General features: G+C 34.7%; 2 protein-coding genes across 7 annotated transcripts in view; one reads left to right on the forward strand and one right to left on the reverse strand.

The window, feature by feature from the left end:
• The window catches only part of ADCK1 (aarF domain containing kinase 1), a 192,523-nt gene extending 178,314 nt beyond the window's left edge, over positions 1–14,209 (reverse strand). For all 6 annotated transcript variants that reach the window (XM_051977503.1, XM_051977505.1, XM_051977504.1 and 3 more), the window contains exon 1: positions 14,045–14,209. The gene's annotated coding sequence lies outside the window, so the exon portion shown is untranslated. The remainder of the gene's footprint in view (positions 1–14,044) is intronic.
• A 2,254-nt stretch (positions 14,210–16,463) lies between these two features.
• Positions 16,464–23,042, forward strand: part of SNW1 (SNW domain containing 1) — a 28,773-nt gene continuing 22,194 nt past the window's right edge. The window contains exons 1-2 of the mRNA XM_051977506.1: positions 16,464–16,565; positions 19,394–19,547. Coding sequence (XP_051833466.1) covers positions 16,552–16,565; positions 19,394–19,547 — 168 coding nt within the window. The 5' untranslated portion in view covers positions 16,464–16,551. The remainder of the gene's footprint in view (positions 16,566–19,393; positions 19,548–23,042) is intronic.

Below are 23,042 nucleotides of genomic sequence, written 5' to 3' on the forward strand. Positions count from 1 at the left end.
CTATTTACAATTTGCTGCATTAGAAACTTCTTTAGAACTCATTTGCTCTGGGCATCATCTGGTATATGCTTGTCTATTTAACTTCTCTGATTTCTGTTTGCTATCAGTTTGGATAGATGGGTTTATTAGTTATTCAATATTTGTAATGGTCTTTGTGAAACTGGCATTTGATCGGAAAGGAGTCAAGCCTTTAGACATAAATTAGGACACTCTTTCCTCATTAATGAATAGTGGCCCAAAAAACTGACTTGAAGCAAAAAAAATCATTTCCCTTTAAACTAACAACATTTAGGAAGCAGATATACATAGTCCAGAATTCCCTCTTTGAAGAGAGATTTCAGGCCGATTTCACAGTTCCAATATAATGTTCCACTACTAGCAAGAAAGAAAGTGTCTCTTGGAGGAGAGTGCATGAAATTCCAGAGATGTTTCTCTATGCCTGCCTAAGAGCCACATTTTTGATAAATCCACATAGATATATGACATATATGGGCAATACTATATTACATATATATGTGTACATACACATACATAAATATATAAACACACATATATTTAATTATCTGCAGATTATGTGTCCTTTCCAAGAAAATATCAAATGGTATAATCAATGGAACTTCCTCCTTCTATTGGTTTTGGCTAGTGTACACTCCATGGAGCATGACTAGACCTATTCCCCCTTCTTGTTATATTTCTTGGTCTTGAGGTTCGGTTTCTTCCAATTAACTTTTGCCTTGGATCTTTATACGGGCACATATACAACCAGAAGTTTTTCAGTGAGCTTCATATGCATCCTTTCTCTCCCCTTCTCTTTTTCTTCCTCCTCATGGGAGGCAGGGAAAGGAATGAATCAAAGAGCATTGTCCACTAATTCAGAAAGAGCCACCCATGTAGACCTTAAAAAGAATGACTCTACCCTCTGATACTTCCTTTTTGTCTCTTGTATATGTGGTGTATCATTTTCTCTCTTTTTGGGATTTTCCAAAAAAGGTAATAGAAATGGCCATTCCTTGCATGCTGCTAAAGAGTAGGTCTCTTTTAGGTGAGGTGGAGTCAGGAACTTAGGGTCTTGGATGCCTTTTCTTCTGTCCCTATCTTTGTCTCTCTGTCTCTGTCTTTGTTTCTGTCTGTCTCTCTTTTTGTTTCTTTTCCCTCTCCCTGTCTATTTTTTATTTTGCTCTCTCTTTGTGGAAAAGGAATGGCCACAGTGCCATAATCTCTTGGGTCCCACAGCAGATGTTATTGGTACATGCTGTCTCAAGATTTATTGGGTTTGATTAATCCCTGTGGAAAAGGAAACGCGGTGGGAAAGGCAATCAGGACCCCTGACTCAGGCTTCTCTGGTTGATCACTTCACTCTAGTTACTATTTGACAGCAGTTCCCCTAATGCCTAAATGGGAGAAGGATACCAGCATTGCCCCAATTACGGCAGAGATAAGCTCTAAAGGCAATGATATGCTCAGTTAGTATGAAGAGAAGACTAACTGAAGATAGCTCATTCCCTTTAAAAAGCCTCTGAATCATTGATTCTTCTGACTTCAAGGCCAGTGAGAAAATTGTTTTATCAGAGTCCTTCAGCACTAAGTCACACATGGCCAAAAACAGTCAGAAGTTTTGTTAAGAGCTGAAGTAGACACATGGTCAGCTAGAATCAGAAAGGGCACTTTTGTGCAGACCCTTCAACCTGAATCGACATAAGCTATGAGGGCAAAATAAGAAAAGTACAAAGATAAATACAATATATTGCAGATTACCACATTGTAAGTGCTTATGCATGAAGAATCTGTAGGTAAGAAATTTCTTCTACTACCACAGATTATAGTCAGTCTAAGTAATACTCTGTACATTCTAAATAATTACCTGTAGCTCAAATCAGTGAAGGGATTTGCCCTAGTTTAAAGCTCTCAGTGTTGGCAATGAGATTTGCACCTAGATTTTCCTGACTCCAAACTTAGAATTCCAATACTTTATGACATGTTGCATCTAAATGTACACATAAGGAGAAAATAAATTGACCTGAGACAGATGAGAAATCACTTCTAGCAGAGAATATCAGGGGAAGATTTATGGTGTAAGCAACAGTTAAGCATGGTCTTGAGGAGTAAAATATCAACAGGTGGAAAAAGAAGTAGAGAACGCTATGAGTAATAACGCAGAGGTCTTGTTAGGGAGACAGTAATCTACCCCAGCTATGTTGTGGGTCTCTTAGTTTTCTACAGTGCTAAGCCTACTCTTCTTCATATTCTGCAAATGACTGCAATCCACAGCAGAGCCACCAAGACATGGGGCAGTCAATAAATGTTTGATTTGGATGATGGAGTACTTTCTAAAAGTAGGCAGGTATATGCGAATAAGACATTATGGATTCTCTTTCCTTGAAAGTCTTTAAGCAAACATAATTTCCTATCGATTATGGAAATGTATTTTATATGATTGCACATGTATGACCTCTAAAAGATTTCTTATCTTCTCAGGGAGAGGGAAAAGGAATGATAGAATTAGAACACAAAACTCTTTTTAAAAAGTTGAAAATTACTTTTATATGTAATTAAGATAAATATTATTTTAAAAATTACCTATTGGTCTACAATTTGGTAATATAAATTTTAAAATAGGAAACTTTGTAAAAACATTCAAAAAGGTATTTATTATCTTTCATTATTTATAATATTAATACTAATGATAATAATAGCAACAATCATAACAACTAGCATCTATATAGCACTTTTAGGTCTGGAAAGCACCTTATAAATATTATTTTATCCTCATACTAAACCTGGGAAGTAGGTAGTGTTATTATTGTTATTACCATTTTACAAATGAGGAAATTGAGACAGAGATTAAATGATTGAACCAAGATCATACAAGTATTAAATATATGAGGTTGGATATGAAGTAAATTCTATGCTCAGTGCTCTATTCATTGTTTCATCTGCCTACCTTTAAAAATAATTTAGAACTGAAAAGGACTTTAGATATCCTCCAATACAGCTTCCCTAATTTACAAATGCAGAATACTGAGAAAAACTGAGATCAAGACAATGTGGCCTGGCACAGATCACTTGTGTCAGGTCATATCCCTTCAGGAGAGAGTCCCCTTCAAATATGAGAACTTAAAGGGGCAATGTTTGTACTTCTTCAATGGTTTTTAGATAAGAAACAAAGTCCACATTTCCACTAGGAAGTTAAAAGTCATGCTAAGAAATCACCATCCAACAGTGATATAAAGTGGAAATTATAAATGCAATGAAAAAAAGTAATTGCATTTTCCTAATAAAATATGTAGAAGTGAACTGGAAAACATATTGCATACTTCCACATTTCCACATCATAAAGAAACTACAAAGCAAGAAACACAATTTAGTGACATTTTAAATTAAGACCTGCATGTTTGTTTCCACTATTGTTATTTTCTACATCAATTGGACCATCAACTTAGCATTTTGCCATATTGAATCACAGACCTATTTAGATTCGAGTAATGAGAAAATTTTGCTTCACAACAGGATACATACATTACAGAATCATTGGGTTCTAGTAAAAATACAGAGAAATACATAATCCAGGCATAAGTAAAGCCCAGGTTTAAAGAATGAAAGTATAATATAATAAAGAGACCACTGTCCCTGAAGTCAGGAAACTGAATTTGAACCAGATTCCAACACTTAGTTGTATAGCCTTTTGCAAATCACCAGTCCTCTCAGAGACTAATTTTCCTCAGCTATAAAATAGATTAAGAAGAAAATGTTTTGTATACCTTACACTTATTTATTTATATAAATAAATGTGAGTTAGCAGCATTAATGTCTTCATTAACCTTTAGTGTTGATAACTGATGAAGAGAACTCACTAATGATGAATTATTATTGCTAATATTTTACTATCCTTTTAAAGAAAATGTCATACAACTTAGTAAATCAAATTTATTATTGATAGAAAAGGAAGCAAGAAATTTATGGGGAAAAAAATCTCTACTTTATTTTTCATAGTATGAGATTGTTATAAAATGTAGACAAGGTCTCTTCTTATCACTGGGCCTTTATTCTTTCAATGATCCCATTATGACATACTTCTTGCTATCCAGGTTTAACAAAGGAGAAGGATCAAGAATATATGGCTCATTTCCTTAATAATCCCACACCATTTTCAGCTTCCATATCCTGGTATTTATTGTTCCTTTTCTTTGACCAGGACTATAGAATCCCTCTAACAATTAAATCTTGCTTATTCAAAGACTTGTCTGTTTTGTGGAAAACACTGTAGTCTAGAGAACAGAATGCTGGTCCTAGAAGTGAGAAGTTTCTAAAAGTCCTACAAGTATCTTAAATCCAAAATATTGGGAGAGAACATGGCATAGTATAAAGAATAATAGATTTGGAATGAGAGAGTCTAAGTTCAACTTTCTACTCTAGGATGTATATTTGTGTGACTTCTGGTAAATTCTTTACTTCTGTAATCTTAATATTTCCTTATTTGAAATATGAGTTAGTTGGATGAATAGCATCTAAGATCTCTTTTAGATCTGTATCTATGATCTTATTCTACTGTAACTCAGCTCCCCATCCCAAATCCTGACTTGCATTCTCGGTAACAAATTTTAGAAAAATTCCTGTAGATGCCTACTACTGCTACAGCTATTGTTTCTGAGCCCCCATTAGTGTATTGCCATTAAAAATCAATTAGCAAGAAAGAAAAAATACATTCTCCCTTTCTCTCTCTCAGAAGAAAAGTTAAGCATAGTTATAGATTTACACATAAAAAAAGATATATAGATATATAAATATGCGTTGAAATATGCAGGAATAGAAAAATATATACAATAGGTTTTATAGATAAAAACTGCATGAAAATTTTTATAATATCCTATACATACAGTTGTGCATAATAACTTTATAAAAAGCTAACAATGTATTAGGACATAAAAACCTCACAAAAAATTAGAAAATAAAAAAATTAAATCATCTTTTATTGATCACAATGCAATAAAATTATATTCAATAAAATGCCATGGAGGGAAAAATTAAAAAGTAATTGGAGAGTAAATAAATTAATCCAAAGAATTGATGAACCAAAGAACAAATCATAAAAGCAATAGAAAATTTTACCAAAGAGAATTATAATGAGCCAACATGACAGAATTTTTGGATACAGTCAGTAGTGCTTAGAGGAAATTTTCTCTCTTTACATACTTACAATAACAAAAGAAAGAACAAAGAGATCAATTAATTAGGCATTCAATGAGAAAAAAATAGAAAAACAACTTCAAAAGCTCAATTAAATATCAGAATAGAAATTCCAGAAACCAGAGAAGAAATTCACAAAATTGAAAGCAAATATGAGCAAAAACACATTTTTAAAAAATAATATTTTGTTTTCTCAAACACATTCAAAGATAGTTTTCAACATTAAACTTTGCAAAATCTGTGTTCCAAATTTTTCTTCTTCTTTCCTCCCCTCAAACAGCAAGCAATACAATATAGGCTAAATGTGTGCAATTATTTTAAACATATTTCCATATTCATCATGCTGTGCAAGAAAAATCAGCTCAAAAGGGGAAAAAAAAAACACAAGAAAAAAAAGCAAACAAATAATAACAAAGGTGAAAACCCTTTGATCCACATTCATCTACAAGGTTCTCTCTCTCTGAATATGGATGAGTCTTTCCATCACAAGTCTATTGGAATTGCCATGAATCACCTCATTGTTGAAAAGAGCCAAAGTCCAACACAGTTGATCATCACATACTCTTGTTAAATTGTTCTCTTGGACCTGCTCACTTTACTTAGCATCAATTCATGTTAAGTCTTTCCAAGCTTTTCTGAAATCAAACTGCTTACCATTTTTTATAGAATAATATTCCACTACATTTATATACCATTATTCAAACATTCCCCAACTGATGGTTATGTACTCAGTTTCCAGTTCCTTGCCACTACAAAAAGGGTTGGTACAAACATTTTTGCATATGTGGCTCCTTTTCCTTTTTAATGATCTCTTTGGGATATAGACCCAATAGAAACATGGCTGAATCAAAGGGTATGAACAGCAAAACCACAATTTTTTAAAATTTAGTTTTTTTTTAAACTGATGATTAGCTAACTTTTTTTTTTTTAAGAAAAACAAAATTACCAGTTGTTGTATTCATTTGTTTCAGTCATGTCCTACTTTTTGTGACCCATTGGGGTTTTCTTGGCAAAGATACCAGAGTGATATTTTCTTCTCCAGCTCATTTTATAGATGAAGAAACTGAGGTAAACAGAGTCAAGTAACTTGTCCCAGGACTAAGTGTCTGAAGTCAGATTAAATATCCAAAATTTAAAAGAAAAATTCACTTGGGATGCCCATCAATTGGAGAATGACTGAATAAATTGTGGTATATGAATATTATGGAATATTATTGTTCTGTAAGAAATGACCAACAAGATTTCAGAAAGGCCTGGAGAGACTTAGATGAACTCATGCTGAATGAAATGAGCAGGACCAGGAGATCATTATATACTTCAACAACAATACTATATGATGATCAATTATGATGGACCTGGCCATCTTCAGCAATGAGATGAACCAAATCAGTTCCAAGGAAGCAATAATGAACTGAACCAACTACACCCAGCGAAAGAATTCTGGGAGATGACTAAGAACCATTACGTTGAATTCCCAATCCCTATATTTTTGCCTGCCCGCATTTTTTTTTCCTTCACAGGCTAATTGTACAATATTTCAGAGTCCAATTCTTTTTGTACAGCAAAGAAACTGTTTGGACATGTAAACTTATTTTGTATTTAATTTATACTTTAATATATTTAACATGTACTGGTCATCCTGCCATCTAGGGGAGAGGGTGGAGAGAAGTAGGGGAAAAATTGGAACAAAAGGTTTGGCAACTGTCAATGCTGTAAAATTACCCATGCATATAACTTGTAAATAAAAAGCTATAATAAAAAAAAAGAAAGAAAGAAAGAAAAATTCACTTGAAGAAGAAATAAAGGAAATTATTTGAAACTATTTTGTCTAATTCTATGCCAATAAAATCAACAACTTTAATGAAAGGGTAAGTACTTTAAAAAATATCAAACACCCTGAATTAACAGAACAAGAAATGGAAATTTTAAATAATACATGGATTTAATTAATTTCATTAATATAGAATTTTAATAATACATTGATTTCTCAGAAAAAGACTTTTAGTTTGCCATAAATGAACTGTCAAAGGGGATGGGAGGGATGGTAACCAGGATTGTATAGATGTACAAGTGAATATCAATCATTGAAAGAATATTTAATCCCAATATTAAATAAAAGGTTTGCAAAAGTAGCAAAAGAAATAGTTTTTACTAAATTCTTTCTATGATAAATTCTATTAATGCTTAAACTTGTATCAAGATAATAAAAGATAACTACTAATAGCTAGCATATATCATTTTAAGAGTTGCAAAGTGCTTTACAAATATTCTTTATCCTTACAACAACCCTGGGAGCTAGGTAAGATAATAAACCACTCCAATATCTTTACCAAGAAAACCCCAAATAAGGGACATGAAGATTCAGATACAACTGAATGACAACAACTATACTTACCTCTAAATTTCTTTTTCTTGTCTTATTACTATTAATAAGTAATAATATTATTTATTAATATAGTTATCATTTCTAGCATTATATAAAATAGTAGTCATGATCACAGAAATCTTTGCTTTAGCCCTGATTTTACTGGGGGAAAAAATTCTTCACAGCAAGTTTTTCTAATAAAGGCATCATTTTCAAAGGATATAAGGAACTGATTCAAATTTATAATACTAAGTAGTATTCCCCAATAGATATATGGTCAAAGGATATAATAGGGGAATTTTGGAAAGAGGAAATCCAAACTATCAACAACTACAAAAAAAAAAATTCCAAATTCCTTTTAATAGAAATGTAAATTTAAGCAATTGTGAGGTTCTATCCCATAGCCCACTAGGTGGGCTAGTGATTATGAATTACAAGCACACTGATACATTGTTAGAGGAGCTGTGAATTGCTGATCTAAACATTCTAGAAAGCATTTTGGAATTAATCCCTAATTAAGTAACTAAACTGTATATTCCCTATGACCCAACAATACTATTACTAGTTTTATGCCCCCAAAAAGAATAAAGAAAGAGGGAAAGTATCCCTAAGTACACAACAATTTATAACAGAATTGAGGCTTTTGATTATTTTATTTTTTTTAGAATTGGAAACTGTGTATCAATTGGGAAATGATTGTGAATGGTTCAGTATATGAATGTGATATAATAGTATTGTGTTGTAAGAAATGACAAAAGGGATCTTTCGGAGAAACTTGTGATCAATTAAACTTACATGAACTAATACAGAGTGAAATGACTAGAATCATGAAAATAATTTATATAACAATAATGTAAAGACAGAGTGGGGAGATATCTGGATAAAGAGGAAATCACCTGGTTCTCCCAAATTCTCCTCCCAAATAACTAAAAATAATGCCTCAAAGTGAAATTTAGAGGAGCAGAAGTAATTAAAAAATTGGGGTAAAGCTGAGAAGTGTTAGGAAAGATTTGACCTTCCAAAGTAGTGTTATGGCCAGGGAGAAGTACAGATACCATCTGCCAAATATCTGAGTCAACATACAGCAAGTCCTGGGGACTGTGTGGGTCTCAGTCTCAGTATAGGAAAATTTCACCTCATTGATTGTGGGAGTCAGGTAGCTGGCTAGGGGAAAATTGTGTGGGGCCCACTGCTGGTATTGAAAGAGGGAACCAGACTAGTTGCTCAGATGCAGTCCCAGGCTGTGACTAAACCCAAGGAGGAGCAAGAGCTGCAGATGAGTGCAGTCTACAAAGAAAAAGGAACATTTCTGATTTTGGTCACTTGCCGGAAAGAAGAATCCCTGGTTCCAGGGCCCAGGGGCAAGATAACATTTGTAGCCAGATGAGCAGAGAGCAAAATGTCAGTGGAACTAGGGGCTCTGGTCTCAGCTTAAGGATGGAGAGAAGTACCTGAGGACAGTCATAGACCAAGGCATGAGTAGTGACTACACTTGACCTTGAATCATACAACATTGGAAAAAACAAAAAGTCAAAGACTCCCAGAGAGAGCTCAGAATAAAAAAACAAAACAGAAACAAAAACAAAAAAATCTGAAGCCTAAGACATTATCCCCACACTCTGAGAACAGAATTTGATCCTAACATAAAGTTAATAGCTAAGAAGAAATAGGCCATTTTAAAAAATGAGTAAACAAAAGAGAAAAACCCAACCATAGATAACTACTATGGTGATTAAAAAAAAAAAAAAAGATCAGGGTTCAAACTCAGAATAAGACAATTCTGAGTCAAAACTGTTACTCATAAAGCTTCAAGGAAAAATATAAAATGGTCACAAGCCCAAAAAGAGTCTTGGAAAAGCTTAAAAAGAAATTTAAACATCAAATAAGAAAGGCTGCCATCCTTTCAGATAAAGGACCCATATCTCAAATGCATAGAGAACTTTTAATAATTTTATTGTACTTACATATTATTATGATGTTATCCTAATAACAAAATTTATAATAATATTAGTCATTCCCAAATTGATAAATAGTCAAGACATATGAAGAGGAGCTGGGTGGCACAGTTGATAGAGCACTGGGCTTGGAATCAGGAAGACTCGTCTGAATAGGTTCTAATCCAGTCTTAGATATTTACTATCTGTATAAGCTTGGGCAAGTCACAACCTTATTTGCCAAAGGAAAGAGTAACTATAAGTTTTTTCATCTATGAGCTAAGCCGGCTAAAGAAATGGCAAACTACTCCAGCATCTTTGCCAAGAAAACCCCCAAAATGAGTTCATGAAGACTTAGACATAATGAAAAATAACTGAACAAAGCATACAAACAGGCACTTTTTGAGAGAAGAAATCAGTTACACATAGTCATATTTTTTAAAATGCTCTAAATCATTATTGATTAGATAAATGCAAATTAAAATAAATTTAAGTTACCATTTCATAACTATCAGATTGGCTAAAATTATAGAAAGGGAAAATGATAAATTTTTTTGGCTGAGGCAATTGGGGTTAAGTGACTTGCCCAGGGTCACACAGCTAGGAAGTGTTAAGTGTCTGAGGTCAGATTTGAACTCAGGTCCTCCTGATTTCAGGGCTGGTGCTCTTTCTAATGTGCCACCTAGCTGCCCCCAAAATGATAATTTTTATTAAGGCTTTTTATTTTCAAAATATATGCATAAATAATTGTCAGCATTCACCCCTTGCAAAATCTTGGTTTCCAAATTTTTCCTCCTTTCCCCCCACTTCCTCCCCTAAATGTCAAGTATCCAATATATGTTAAACATGTGCAATTCTTCTCTATATATTTCCATAATTATCATGCTACACAAGAAAAATCAGATCAAAAAGGGAAAAAAAAAATGAGAGAGAAAACAAAATGCACACAAACAACAAAAAGAGTGAAAATACTATGTTGTGAGCCACACTCAAGCCCCACAGTCCTCTCTCTGGGTGCAGATAGCTCTCTTCATCCCAAGATCATTTGAATTGATCTGAATCACCTCAATGAAACAAGCCACATCTGCCAGAATTGACAACCATATAATCTTGCTGTTGCAAGATTGTTCTTTTGGTTCTACTCACTTCACTCAGCATGAGTTCATGAAAGTCTCCAGGCCCCTCTGAAATCATCCTGCCGATTGTTTCCTAAAGAACAATAATACTCCATAAAATTCATATACCATAACTTATTCAGCCATTCTCTAACTGATCCACTCAGTTTCCAGTTTCTGGCCACTACAAAATGGGCTACCACAAACATTTTTGCACATACAGGTCCCTTTCCTACCTTTAAGATCTCTTTGGGATATAAACCCAGTAGAAACACTGCTGGATCAAAGGGTATGCACAGTGTGATAGTCCTTTGGACATAGTTCCAAATTGCTCTTCAGAATGATCAGTTCGCAACTCCACCAATAATGTATTAATGCCCCAATTTTCCCACATTTCCTCCAACATTCATCATTATCTTCTCCTAAAAATGACAAATGTTGGAGGGAATATGGAAAAAATTGAGACACTAATATGCTGTTGGTAGAACTATGAACTAGTACAACCATTTTGAAGAGCTATTTGGAATTATGCCCTAAAGAGTTTTAAACTGTGTATAGCCTTTGACCCAGACCCCAGTCTGTTTCCCAGGGTGATCAGGGAAAAAGAAAAAAGGCTATATGTTATAAAATATTTATAGTATCTTTCTTCATATTGACAAAGAACTGGAACTTGAGGGAATGATCGTCAGTTGGGGAATAGCTAAATAAGTTGTAATGAAATATTTCTGTGCTGTAATAAAGACCTAGTTATTTGGGGGGAAAAAGGAAAGAGTTGCACGAAATAATGAAGAGTAAAATGAGAAGAACCAAGAGATCATTGTATACAGTATTAGCAATACTGTTCTAAGAGTAACTATAAATGACTAAGCCATTCTGAGTAATATGAACATTCAAATGTGCTACAAAGGATCTATGAATGAAGATGCTATTCATTTGCTAGGAAAGAATGGACATAAGGAAGTATGTATTGTATGGTCTCATATATATGTATGTATGTATATGTAATATTTGCATACACATTGTATATATTTACATGCATTTATGCATACATGTTGTATGCATATATGTATATGAATATGTGTGTGTGTTTGTGTGTGTGAAATATTGGCCTCTCATGTGAGGTTGGAAGAGAGGGAGGGAGATAGCTTGGAATTCAAAATGCAACCAAAAAAACTCTCCTTAATAAACACCTAAAAAAAGACAAGCAAGTTTGAAAAATTAAAAACATTTTTATCATTGCAATGATCAATCATGAGTCTAGAAGACCTATGATGATGCATGATGACCACTTCCTGACAGAGAAATGACAGACTTAAAGATATAGAAAGTAACATTTTTGGACTCAAACAATTCAAGAATTTGTTGTACTTGACTGTATATTTTTATGAGGGTTTGGATTTTATTTATGTTTTGATGAGCATGATTTGAGAAGAATAAAAAATAAATTCTAATTTTTAAAAAAGTGTTTTTGTTTTGTTTTGGGAATTTGTTTGTTTGGTTTTTGAGAAATAAAATAGGGGCAGCTAAATGGCATAGTAGACAGAGCACTGCCCTTGGTGTCAGGAGGATCTGAGTTCAAATTAAAACTCAGAAACATAACACTTTGTTAGCTGTGCGACCCTGGGCAAGTCACTTAACCCCATTGCCTGTTTTGCAGGCATTGCAAAGTACATTGCAAAATAATAACAACAAATAGTCAGTAGGCTTAATTACCATTTAGCAAAGGCATTTACTCAAATACCATTACAAGAAGAGTAGTTATAAAATCATATCCCAATTGCTGGAATCCTTACAAACTGCTAACTCATTAGAGTTGATTGATTATTGATCTGATCTTACAAGAAGATGTTTTGAGCCAGAACCTGAAACAAGGTACTAAGTAGAACTAATTAGTACAATGCTTGTGTTTACACCTTTACTCACCGGAGTTCACAAGTATGCCAGCTTCACAAAGTAAACTTGGTAACTTTGTAAATTCACACCTCCCTTAAAGCTCTTAGGGCCAGAGAGCACTATGGGAGAAAAGCCATAATCCCTCTCTCTCGTATCCCACAATTCCTCCCCCTTTTTTTTTGGAGGAGTGTCTTAATGTCCCTGTTTCTTCTATGATTGCCTGACCTTGAGGATTAAAGGGTATGCCAGTAGTGTGTAAAATCTTATACTGTGCACAAAAGTGTTCAAAATGTTTGGAGGTATATGCCGGTCCATTATCTGTTTTTATTTCTTGTGGCACACCCATAATTGTGAATGATTCCACAGAAATAATGAGGAATTGTGGGATATGGAGAGAGAGGGATTATGGGTTTCTCCCATAGTGCTCTCTGGCCCTAAGAGCTTTAAGGGAGGTGTGAATTCACAAAGTTACAAAGTTTACTTTGTGAATCTGGCATACTTGTGAACTCCGATGAGTAAAGGTATAAACACAAGCATTGTACTAATTAGTTCTACTTAGTACCTTGTTTCAGGTTCTGGCCCAAAACATCATCTTTTAAGATCAGATCAATAATCTATCAACTCTAATGAGTTAGCAGTTTGTAAGGATTCCAACACCAATAACTCAGGGCTTATTCTTTCCCAAGAATACAAAGCTTCTATGGGAAAAGTGTTCTTAAACTATAGAAGAGTATATGAAGCACACTTGTTGTATTATTGTTTGTCCATTGTCAAAGAGGCCCATGGGAAGTGATGCCATGATATGCATGTGAATTGGATTTAAGTGAGGAAGGGCTGTACATGATTGGCAAAGGGTCACATAACTCCTCATATTTCAGGATCTAGAATTCTTTCCTTCTCTCCCCTCAGATTTCATGCATTTAATCATAGCTGGGTTGTGACATATGTACAGAATGGGTCTCTCCTCTAGGAGGTTGGTCTCTCTCATGAAAAAACCTTCTCTGATACTAAAGAAGGAAAAGGGACCTGTATGTGCCAAAATGTTTGTGGCAGCCCTGTTTGCAGTGGCTAGAAGCTGGAAAATGAATGGATGCCCATCAATTGGAGAATGGTTGGGTAAATTGTGGTTTTGGAATATTATTTTCTGTAAGAAATGACCAGCAGGATGAATAAAGAGAGCCTTGGAGAGACTTACATGAACTGATGCTGAGTGAAATGAGCAGAACCAGGAGATCATTATATACCTCAACAACGATACTGTTTGAGGATGTATTCTGATGGAAGTGGATCTCTTCGATAAAGAGAGCTAATTCAGTTTCAATTGATCAAGGATGGACAGAAGCAGATACACCCAAAGAAAGAACACTGGGAAATGAATATAAACTGCTTGCATTTAAAAAAAGAAAAAAAAAAGAAAAAACCTTCTCTGCCATAAGCCACCATCCCTCTGGTGGATACTTCTGCTCTCATTAATCTCTAGATCCCTAAAACCTCCCAAAGTCACTTCCATGTCTTGAGCACCTCTTGACATTGCTATGGAATTATCTACTCACGAAAGGGGAAAAAAGGCAGCCAGAAATCCAGGTAACTGTTTAGTTAGTCAAATTCTTCTGCACCTGCTGTCCCTTGGCCATACGTGGGATGCTGGCCTAAACAAAGAATAGCCTGTTCCCAGTCCCTTCTAGAAGTTTTGAAACTACATGATACTACTTGGTGGATCAAAAAAAGTTCAGCCAGAAGCTGTCTCTTCTTTTATTTAGTGTTCCACCCCACATACCACTGTCACAGTGGAAGGATCATGGGATTACTCAGGGCTTGTTACATCATACCAAAACACCAAGCCCTCCACTGTCACATGGATGAAAGCAGGCCCCAAAGCTTTCATATGGTTCAGTAGAATTAGGAATTCATTATCATTTGTTTGAAGACTAGACCTCTTCCTAGTATCATAGTTTCTGTTGAGGGTTCACTACCCTCTTTTTGTCATTCAGACTTGTGACTTGTCCTAAAGCTTGAACATTTTACATTACTATTCACACCCAAAAAAGAGGTTTTCAAATCTTGCTGATTCAGTCTCCATATACATCTTCTGTATTCAATCACTACCATAGTTAAATTCCCATCATCTCTTGGCTGTACTCAATACTGTCCTCTCAATCTGCCTCTAATCTTTCTCTTTGCCAAAATAAACCAATATTGCTAATGCAGAGCCTGAACATGTTATTCTCCTGCTTAAAATATTCCAAGGGCTTTTTGTTGTCCCTGAGATCAAATGCAAACTCTTTAGGTTTGGCATTTAAAGTCTTTCACAGTCTGGTTCCAACCTATATAACCAGGTTGATTTCACATCACTACCCTTGCAAACTTAGCATGTTGGGCAAACTCAGCATAATAGCCAAACTCAGCTATTCCCCATATATCACATCTTGCAGCAGCCAGATGGCCCAAATAGCAAAGGTCCAGATTGGGAATTAGGAATAGCTGAATTCAAATCCTGCCTTAGATACTTACTAGTTGTATACTGGCAAAGTCACTTGACCTGAGTATACTTCTCTGAAAGATGTGTGGATAACAAGTATTTACTTCACAGGCTTGTGAGGATCATATGGGATAATGTAAAACATTTGATATACATTAAAATACTTTATAAATGTTAGACATCTGTTTTTGTGCTTTTGTGTTAAGCTGACATCCATACCTAGAATATACTCCCTTCTCAGTTCCCTTTCCTAAAATATTTAGCTTTCTTGGAGTCTCAGCTCAAGTATCACCTCTACACAAGGCCCTTTCTGATGGCCTAATTTCCCCAATTTATATTTTGAATTTATGTATATACAGAATAACCAATATTTTGAATTCATGTATATATAGAATAACTATTCTGATTTATCTGTACATATACTATTTCCCTGGCAAGTCCCTTAAGGACTTGGACTATTAACTATAGTTAAGTACTTAGTAGCCTGTAAGCACCTAGTATATGTTCACTGATTGATTTTTGTCTTTGTAGCTTATTGTTATTGATAGACTTTTCCTGAAAACTGTAGCCCTTGTTGATCCCTTGCTGTTGTGAGCTCTCATTTATAAATGCTAGTTATTGTAATTACTATTATAGTAGAAAAAACGGAACTTAGGTCTTCATTATCACCACTATTTGTTTCATGTCCTTACTATCTTCATCATTAAAAACAAAACTTTATTAGGCTCCACATTAGACTGAGTTCCTTGAGATACCGGGATTGTATCTCCCCTTCGAGACTCCAGAACCTACCACAGTAGGTGCTGAATAAACAAATGCTTGTTGACTTACTGTCTTACTGTGGCTATGGTACTGTCCTGGGTGCTGAAATATTGAGATTTTTTTTTTTTTTTTGAAGGTCATCCAACATTTCCTTCTTTACCAAAATAGCTCCCCCAAGTCTATAATAATACCTTCAATTTATTATTAGAGATAAAAACATTCTTTTGGTTCCCAAAAGTATAATAGCTAATTTTTGTAACATTTTAAGTCTATAAAGTGCTTTATAAATATTCTCATCCTCACAATAATCTTGAAATGTAAGTGCTATTATTACTCCCTTTTGGCAGAGGTAGGAAATTGAGGTAGAAAGAAATTAAATGACTTGCTGTTAGTAAGGGTTAGAGAATGAATTTGAACTAGAATCTCTCCTGATCCAGGTCCAACATTTTACCCAATGAGTCACCTAGGCTCTTTAAAGACATAAATTCCATTAGCTGACATGTCGCCTAGATCAAAGTCCTTGTTAAAACAATTCTGAAGAAGTATCCATCACAATTTTGTTTAGGGCAGGCCTTGAACGTCATACGGCATATGTTCAATTGAAGCGTTAAAGAGAATGGAACAGGCCCTTGCTCTATTTGTCCACAATTTGGCCCCGCCCTTCGGTCAAAGAGCACTACAAATCCCAAGAGGCCTTTCGTTAAGGGTGCGTGAGCATTACGCCAGTCTTTTCTTCTCCACCCTCCCCCCGCCCCTTTCAGTTGCCTAGTAAACCCCTCCCAGCTCAGCCGCCGCGAGCGCTAAAAGCAGCGGAAGAAGATGGCGCTGACCAGGTGGGTCGTGGGGGGAGGGGAGAGAAGCGTCTTTAGTACGGAAGAGATTCGGTTCACTTTTGCTTTTTTATTCCTCAACTTCCACACTCCGGGGAAGCTCCAGGGTCGGGGTAGTAGTAACGCTTTGGGACAAAGCTGTGGGCCGGGACTTCCCGTTCGTAGTGGAGGCGACCAGGCCTCTCCGAAGCCGGGGCCTTTCCTGAACACCTATCCCGACCGCGGGATTCCCCTAGTCGGGCCTTTTGAGAGCGACGTGGCTGACCCTTCCCTGCCCTTACTCATTCAGGACTTGCCTTAATTGGTCGCTTGAATTTTTCTTGTTTCTAGGGACGAGGTTGTGAAGAGGTCTTCACAACAGGGAAGGGAGGTGGAGGTAGTGGGTGGGAGTTGAAAAGGTGGGGGCCGGGAGAGGGACAATGGTTATTTGTGAGAGGAGGGAGGTGGAAACTGAGGCGGGAAGAAGAGCTTCCAACTAGTATCCGCGCCCTCATCTTGGGTACTTTGTCGGAAATCAGATAAACTCCATCTAGTGAGCTCTGAATTTTGGTTGAGAGGGCGCTTAGTAGCCTCTGCTATGGTCAGTTCCTTTCTCTGGTGGAAGAGGAACCTCCTCCCCCCTCCAATCATATCTATTCTTGCTTCTTCCCGTTGTCGTGGAGACTGTATGAAGGCGGCCCCCGCTATCTAGCGAATTATCTTTTTTTTTTTTAATTACATAACTTAGACTAATCCCTAAAACAGGTGTTACTTTAGTGGAAAAGATTTTTATTAGAAACACATTTATTAGGAAAGATTTTTATAAGAAATAAGAACAAAAATATAGAGACAAGAAAAGTGGAAAGTAGAGGAGAGAAAATCAAACATTTATTAAGCGTTTACTGCCAGATATACTGATAAGCATTTAGAATATAAAAAAGGAAGTAAAAGGATGGGCACTGCTCTCAGAAAGTTTACGATCTAATGTTATTGTTATCCTTAGCTTGTACCTCTTTCCTACTTTTCCTCGTTAGCTCCTTTAGAATAAGTCATCGTTCTGAACAGATCATAACAGTATCTTGGGGGAGGAACAATGAGCAAGTATTACATGCCTAGCACCTTGTGTTAAAAGGTGTGATATATAGAGAAGGAAGATTGAGGTAAATCCTAACCTACATACATCTTGAATTACACCTAGTGACAAAATGTAGACGTACAGGAGCAATTAAACTGCAATGTAATACTGATATTTGTAGGGCAGGGAAGATAAGGCATTAGAAAATGGGAAAGATAGGTAAAGAAAAGGGAAGATAGATAAAGACTTCACTGAGGAAGTAGGACTTGAGCTAGCTCTTGTGGTAAGGGTGGTTTATATACATATAAACACATCCATATACATACACACACACCCCCGCAAGGAAATACTGGTAATAATAATATCAACACTAGCTTAATTTTAAGGTAGACCTGGGGTCTTATGTATTCGTTTAATTAGTTGTTTGCCAACTTTGTGAAATCTGAAAAGTTTAAATCTTAAAACTGTTTAAAATCAAAACTATTTCTTTAGGAATTGGTCATTAATTTGTTTTCACTATCTTTTAAACATTCTACTTCTTGTCCATTTCCCTATTCTTAAACATTCAATGTCCCCTAGAACTTGTTGATAGCTTCAATAGAATTTGGGGGGGGAAACTTTTGGGGAATTTGGGGGAAGATTGTCCTAAGTTCTTTTGATCCATGCCATATTAACATGTAGAAACAAGAATTGAGTGCAGTAGGTCAAAGAATTGCTTTTCTGATTTTAACAGTAGTTCAATGTGGTATGTGGTAATTGACTTTTCTTTTTCTTCTTGGTTGACCAATGTTTTTGGGAGACTCAATAAGCCTTCTATACAGTGAATGTCAAAGGTTTTGTGTTGTATGCTATAATTCATTTTCAGTATAAATGCATTGGACTTTTGCTTAATAATTTAACATTTGTTATGGTCAATACATTGAAAGTATAAACCAGGCGTACTCAAACTACGGCCCGCAGGCCAGATGCGACAGCTGAGGACAATTATTCCCTTCACCCAGGGCTATGAAGTTTCTTTATTAAAGGCCCACAAAACAAAGTTTTTGTTTTTACTATAGTCTGGCCCTCCAAGAGTCTGAGGGACAGTGAACTGGCCCCCTATTTAAAAAGTTTGAGGACCCCTGGTATAAATGATCAAAAAAAAATTCAAGTTGGCACTACTTTTATTTCTTAAAAGTTAATAACTTTTTTTCAGAAAATCAGCCTTTTTGTTATTACTAAAGATTGTAGACAATTTTTGAATTGATCAGGATAAGAAAAGCATTCTTAAATGTGCTTTTTTTCTTTCTGATTGCTGCATGTCCATTCCCTATCCCTTTTATTTCTTTAAATTTTAACTTCTCTTCCTCTTTCTACTTATTCTTTAGCATTGGTATAGTAATGATTAGAAAATAAGGAAAATCAATAGTCTGGATAATCATCTTCTGAGTGATTGAGGGTTTACTTTCTCAGGTTACTAGAGATTCAAAATTGTAGAAGTACTTTAACTACTGGGGGAGTATACTGTGACTGTCCAGGTTGTGCAACTCATCTTATTTGCCTTTAGTCAAATAGTCTCGATGTCGAATAAGAACTTTCTTTTTACCTAGAATATAAAATGACTAGTACTGGCACTTCTTCAGATCAGTAGACAGTCTTATTTTTTTCATGAAATTAACAAGCAAAATGTTATTCTCATTATCAATTTGAATGACACAGTATTTGTATGTATGTGTGTGTGTTTGTTTGTGTGTGTGTATGTGTTTTCTAACTTTTCTTCATATCCTTGATTTTGTAGCTTTTTACCTGCTCCAACTCAGCTTTCTCAGGACCAACTTGAGGCTGAGGAAAGGGCAAGATCACAAAGATCAAGGCAAACTGCCTTGGTCTCATCAAGAAGAGAACCTCCCCCTTACGGGTATCGGAAAGGTTGGATACCTCGTTTGTTAGAGGTAAATATTAACCTTGGATTTAGTAAATTGATTACAATTGTTTAGAATTATTTAATTATTAAGTCTAAAGCATGGACTTCTAGCATCTAGTTAAATGCTATTTTAGATAAAAATGTCTTTTAAAAAAATTTACTAATTACCTTTTGTTTTTACACTTTCCAGTTCATCTTCCTTTTCCCTCCTGAGCATCATTTCATATAATAAATAATATGAAAATACAAAGAAAAAAGTTTCCCAAAATTGACTATAACACATCAGCTAATTTAGACATTATTTATTTGTTATATACCATAGTCTCACCTCTGCAAAGAAGGGAAATACATTATAATTCTCCAAAGTCACTATTAGTAAGCTATTGGAAAGTGCAAATGAACAGGGAAATGGTCAAGAAGTATAATGACTAGAGTATAGAGAAAACAAACTAAACAACTAATTCCTAGCAAAATAGGAATGCTTAATATTTCTCACAAAAGGTATGGGCTTGAATAATGGAAGGAATCAGTTCCATCACAAGTTTCAAAAGTCTTTGTACATGCAAAAGAAAAGTTTTAAATTTTAGTAGCTCCAGAAGACACTATGTATTAGAGGAAAATTGGAGTTAGATTGTAAAATATTTGAGATAGGATACTAGAGCCCCTCTTTGGAAAGATAAGTAAATTGAGGTACAGAGGACATTGTAATGGAAAACATAGTCTGAGTTTCAATTTTCTCTTCTGTGAAATGTAAAATGATCATGCTTACACTGTTTTCGTTATTAAATTGTGTGGAGAACCATGTAAGTCTTATAGTGTTATATAAGCTTGAATTGTTATTTAGGAATCTTTGACATGTCATTTTAAAAAGTTGTCTCCTTCGAGTAGAGTAAGTCCCTTGAGTGCAACATTGTTTTTTATTTCATCTTTGTATCTCTTAATAGTTAGTACACTTTCTTCAACATAGTAGGCACTTAAAATATGCTTGTTCAATTATTGGTTGCATGCTCTCCATATTGTACAGATTGCCTCCTCTCTCTGATTCAGTATTCAGTCTTTGAAACCTGATTAATTTTTATTCATAGCACCTTGTAATCAATCTGCTGGTGAAACTATTTAAATTTAGCTTGCCTGATTGTTAGGCAGTATACTTATTCTAAATTACTTCACTAGTGCTTGGAGTTTTCAGTTCTTTGCCAGTACAGAAAGAGCTGCTACAAATATTTTTGTATGTATGAGTTTTTTTTACTTTTTGATCTCTTTGGGTATAAATATAATAGTGGTATGACTGAGTCAAAGAATATGTATTGCTTAATAAATTGAGATGTGGTTTCAGATGCCTTTGTATAATGGGTGGACCAGTTCACAGTTCCACCAACAGTGTATTGATGTATCTGTTTTTCCACAACTCCTTTAAGATTTGTCATTTTCTATTTTTTGTCACCTTTGCCAGTTTGATGGATTTAATGGGTATGGAACTTCAGAATTGCTTTAATTTGAATTCCATATTTATAAATGATTTGGAGCCTTTTTTCATATTGCTATTAATAACATTGATTTTTTTCCCTCTGAAAAACTGCCTGTTCATATTATTTGATCAATTGGAACCCTATTTTTATAAATTTGAATTAGTTTCTTATATAATTTAGAAATGAAACTTTTACCAAAAAAAAAAAAAATGCTGCAAAAATTCATCTCCACTTTCACCACAGTTCCCAATTATCTACTTTTTTTTTTCTAATTTTAGCCACATTGGTTTAGTTTGTACCAAATCTTTTTTATTATATGTAATAAGAATTTTCCATGTTTGGTCATGAATTCTTCCCAGTTTTGGTATGAGATCTTGGTCTGTACTTAGTATCTTAACAGATTACTCTCTAGTTTCCCCTGAAGATTTTATTGAATTTTTTATCTTAAATAGCCTTTTTTGGGGGCTATATCTACCACAGTTTCTTAAGCAAGAATCATTTCATATAAAAGCAGGGAGTAGTACAGCCTTCATGCATTTCAGATTTTTTTTTGGTAATTTAAAAGGAATCTACATTTAACTTCATGGCATAGTTGAATTTTTTTAAATCTTATTTTAATAGTCAGGATTTCAAAAAGCTGTATAGAACAAAATAGGTTTTGAAAACTCAAACTAAATTAGCCTTTTAATCTGAAAATACACTGGGTACTTTTCCAGAAGAATGAATGTTATGGAGAAAAAATAGCCTGGTTCTAGTTTTCAAAATAAAAGCCGTGATTTTCTGACAGGTTTAATGACCACATAATTCCAGTCACAGTCCTGAATGTTGATCATAGTGAAAAAACACAATTCTGAGTATGTGTCAAATTGTCAGCAAGAGTACAGCCAGCAGCTTTCTTGGGTATACTTTGATTAATTCAGGATGAGATGTATTTCTTTTAACTTTCTTCAGTTTGTTTTCAAAATGTTAAAATTCTCTGCCACAGTATTAGCGTACAATTCAAAGAAGTCATTTATTCTACATTTTAGTGTAATTGTTTTCAGCAACCGAATGTTACAAAGATAAGTCTTTAAAAAAATTTTTTTTATTGCTATCTTGTTTTAAATTTTTCAGTTGATTCTTCTCTCCATCATTCCTTATAACAAATAATATAAAAATACGAAGAAAGATGTTTAGCAAAATTGACTATAACATCTCAACTAATTTAGACATTATTTATTTATTGTACGTATAGTCTTTCCTCTGCAAAAAAGGGAAATAGATCACTATATTCTTTTTTTGAGGCCAGCATTGGTCATTATACTTTTATGGCTTTTGCTTTATTGTTTTTATTGTTCTTTTAATTTACTTTGCCAAAGTCATTTTATAGATTAATTTTCTTGGTTCTGCTTCACTTCTTAAAAGATATGCTTTTCCATATTCATCATATTCACTGTTTTTTATGGTACAGTACTATTTCTTTATATTCTAGTACTTTGTATTTAACAACTTTGTAGTTCCCCCAAAAGTAATTAGGAGGGAAGCAATAAAACATATAAATTTATTAAGCTAAGCACCTGATTTTTGCTAGGTATAGTGCTAATAACTTTATTAATATTATCTTATATAAGCTTCACAAACAACTCTGGGATATAGGTGCTATTATCATCCCAATTTTACAGATAAGGAAAATGAGGTAGAGGTTAAGTGACTTACCCAGGGTCACACAGCTAATAAGCATCTGATGCCAAAGTTGAATTAACTTCTTCAACTCTAAACCCAGCACTATATTCACTTTATTCACTATTGTGGGTGTTGATTATATCACATAAAATGTTGCAATCCAAATACAGAAAAACAGTGGTTCTTTTTCTCAAGGAGCTCACAATTTAAATTTAGTAGGGGGAGATAAAAATGTATACAAATTAGAACATAGTACTTTGACCAAAATATAGTGGTCAATGTAATTGTAGTGGTTCTGGGTTCTTTAACACTATGGCAAGTGGCACTAAGGAGGAAATTCTTAAAGAATGAGCCCACTGACCAACTAGAAATATGACAATCAGGTGCATTCT

The sequence above is a fragment of the Antechinus flavipes genome, chromosome 2, assembly GCF_016432865.1.
Source record: "Antechinus flavipes isolate AdamAnt ecotype Samford, QLD, Australia chromosome 2, AdamAnt_v2, whole genome shotgun sequence".
Taxonomy (NCBI): Eukaryota; Metazoa; Chordata; class Mammalia; order Dasyuromorphia; family Dasyuridae; genus Antechinus; species Antechinus flavipes.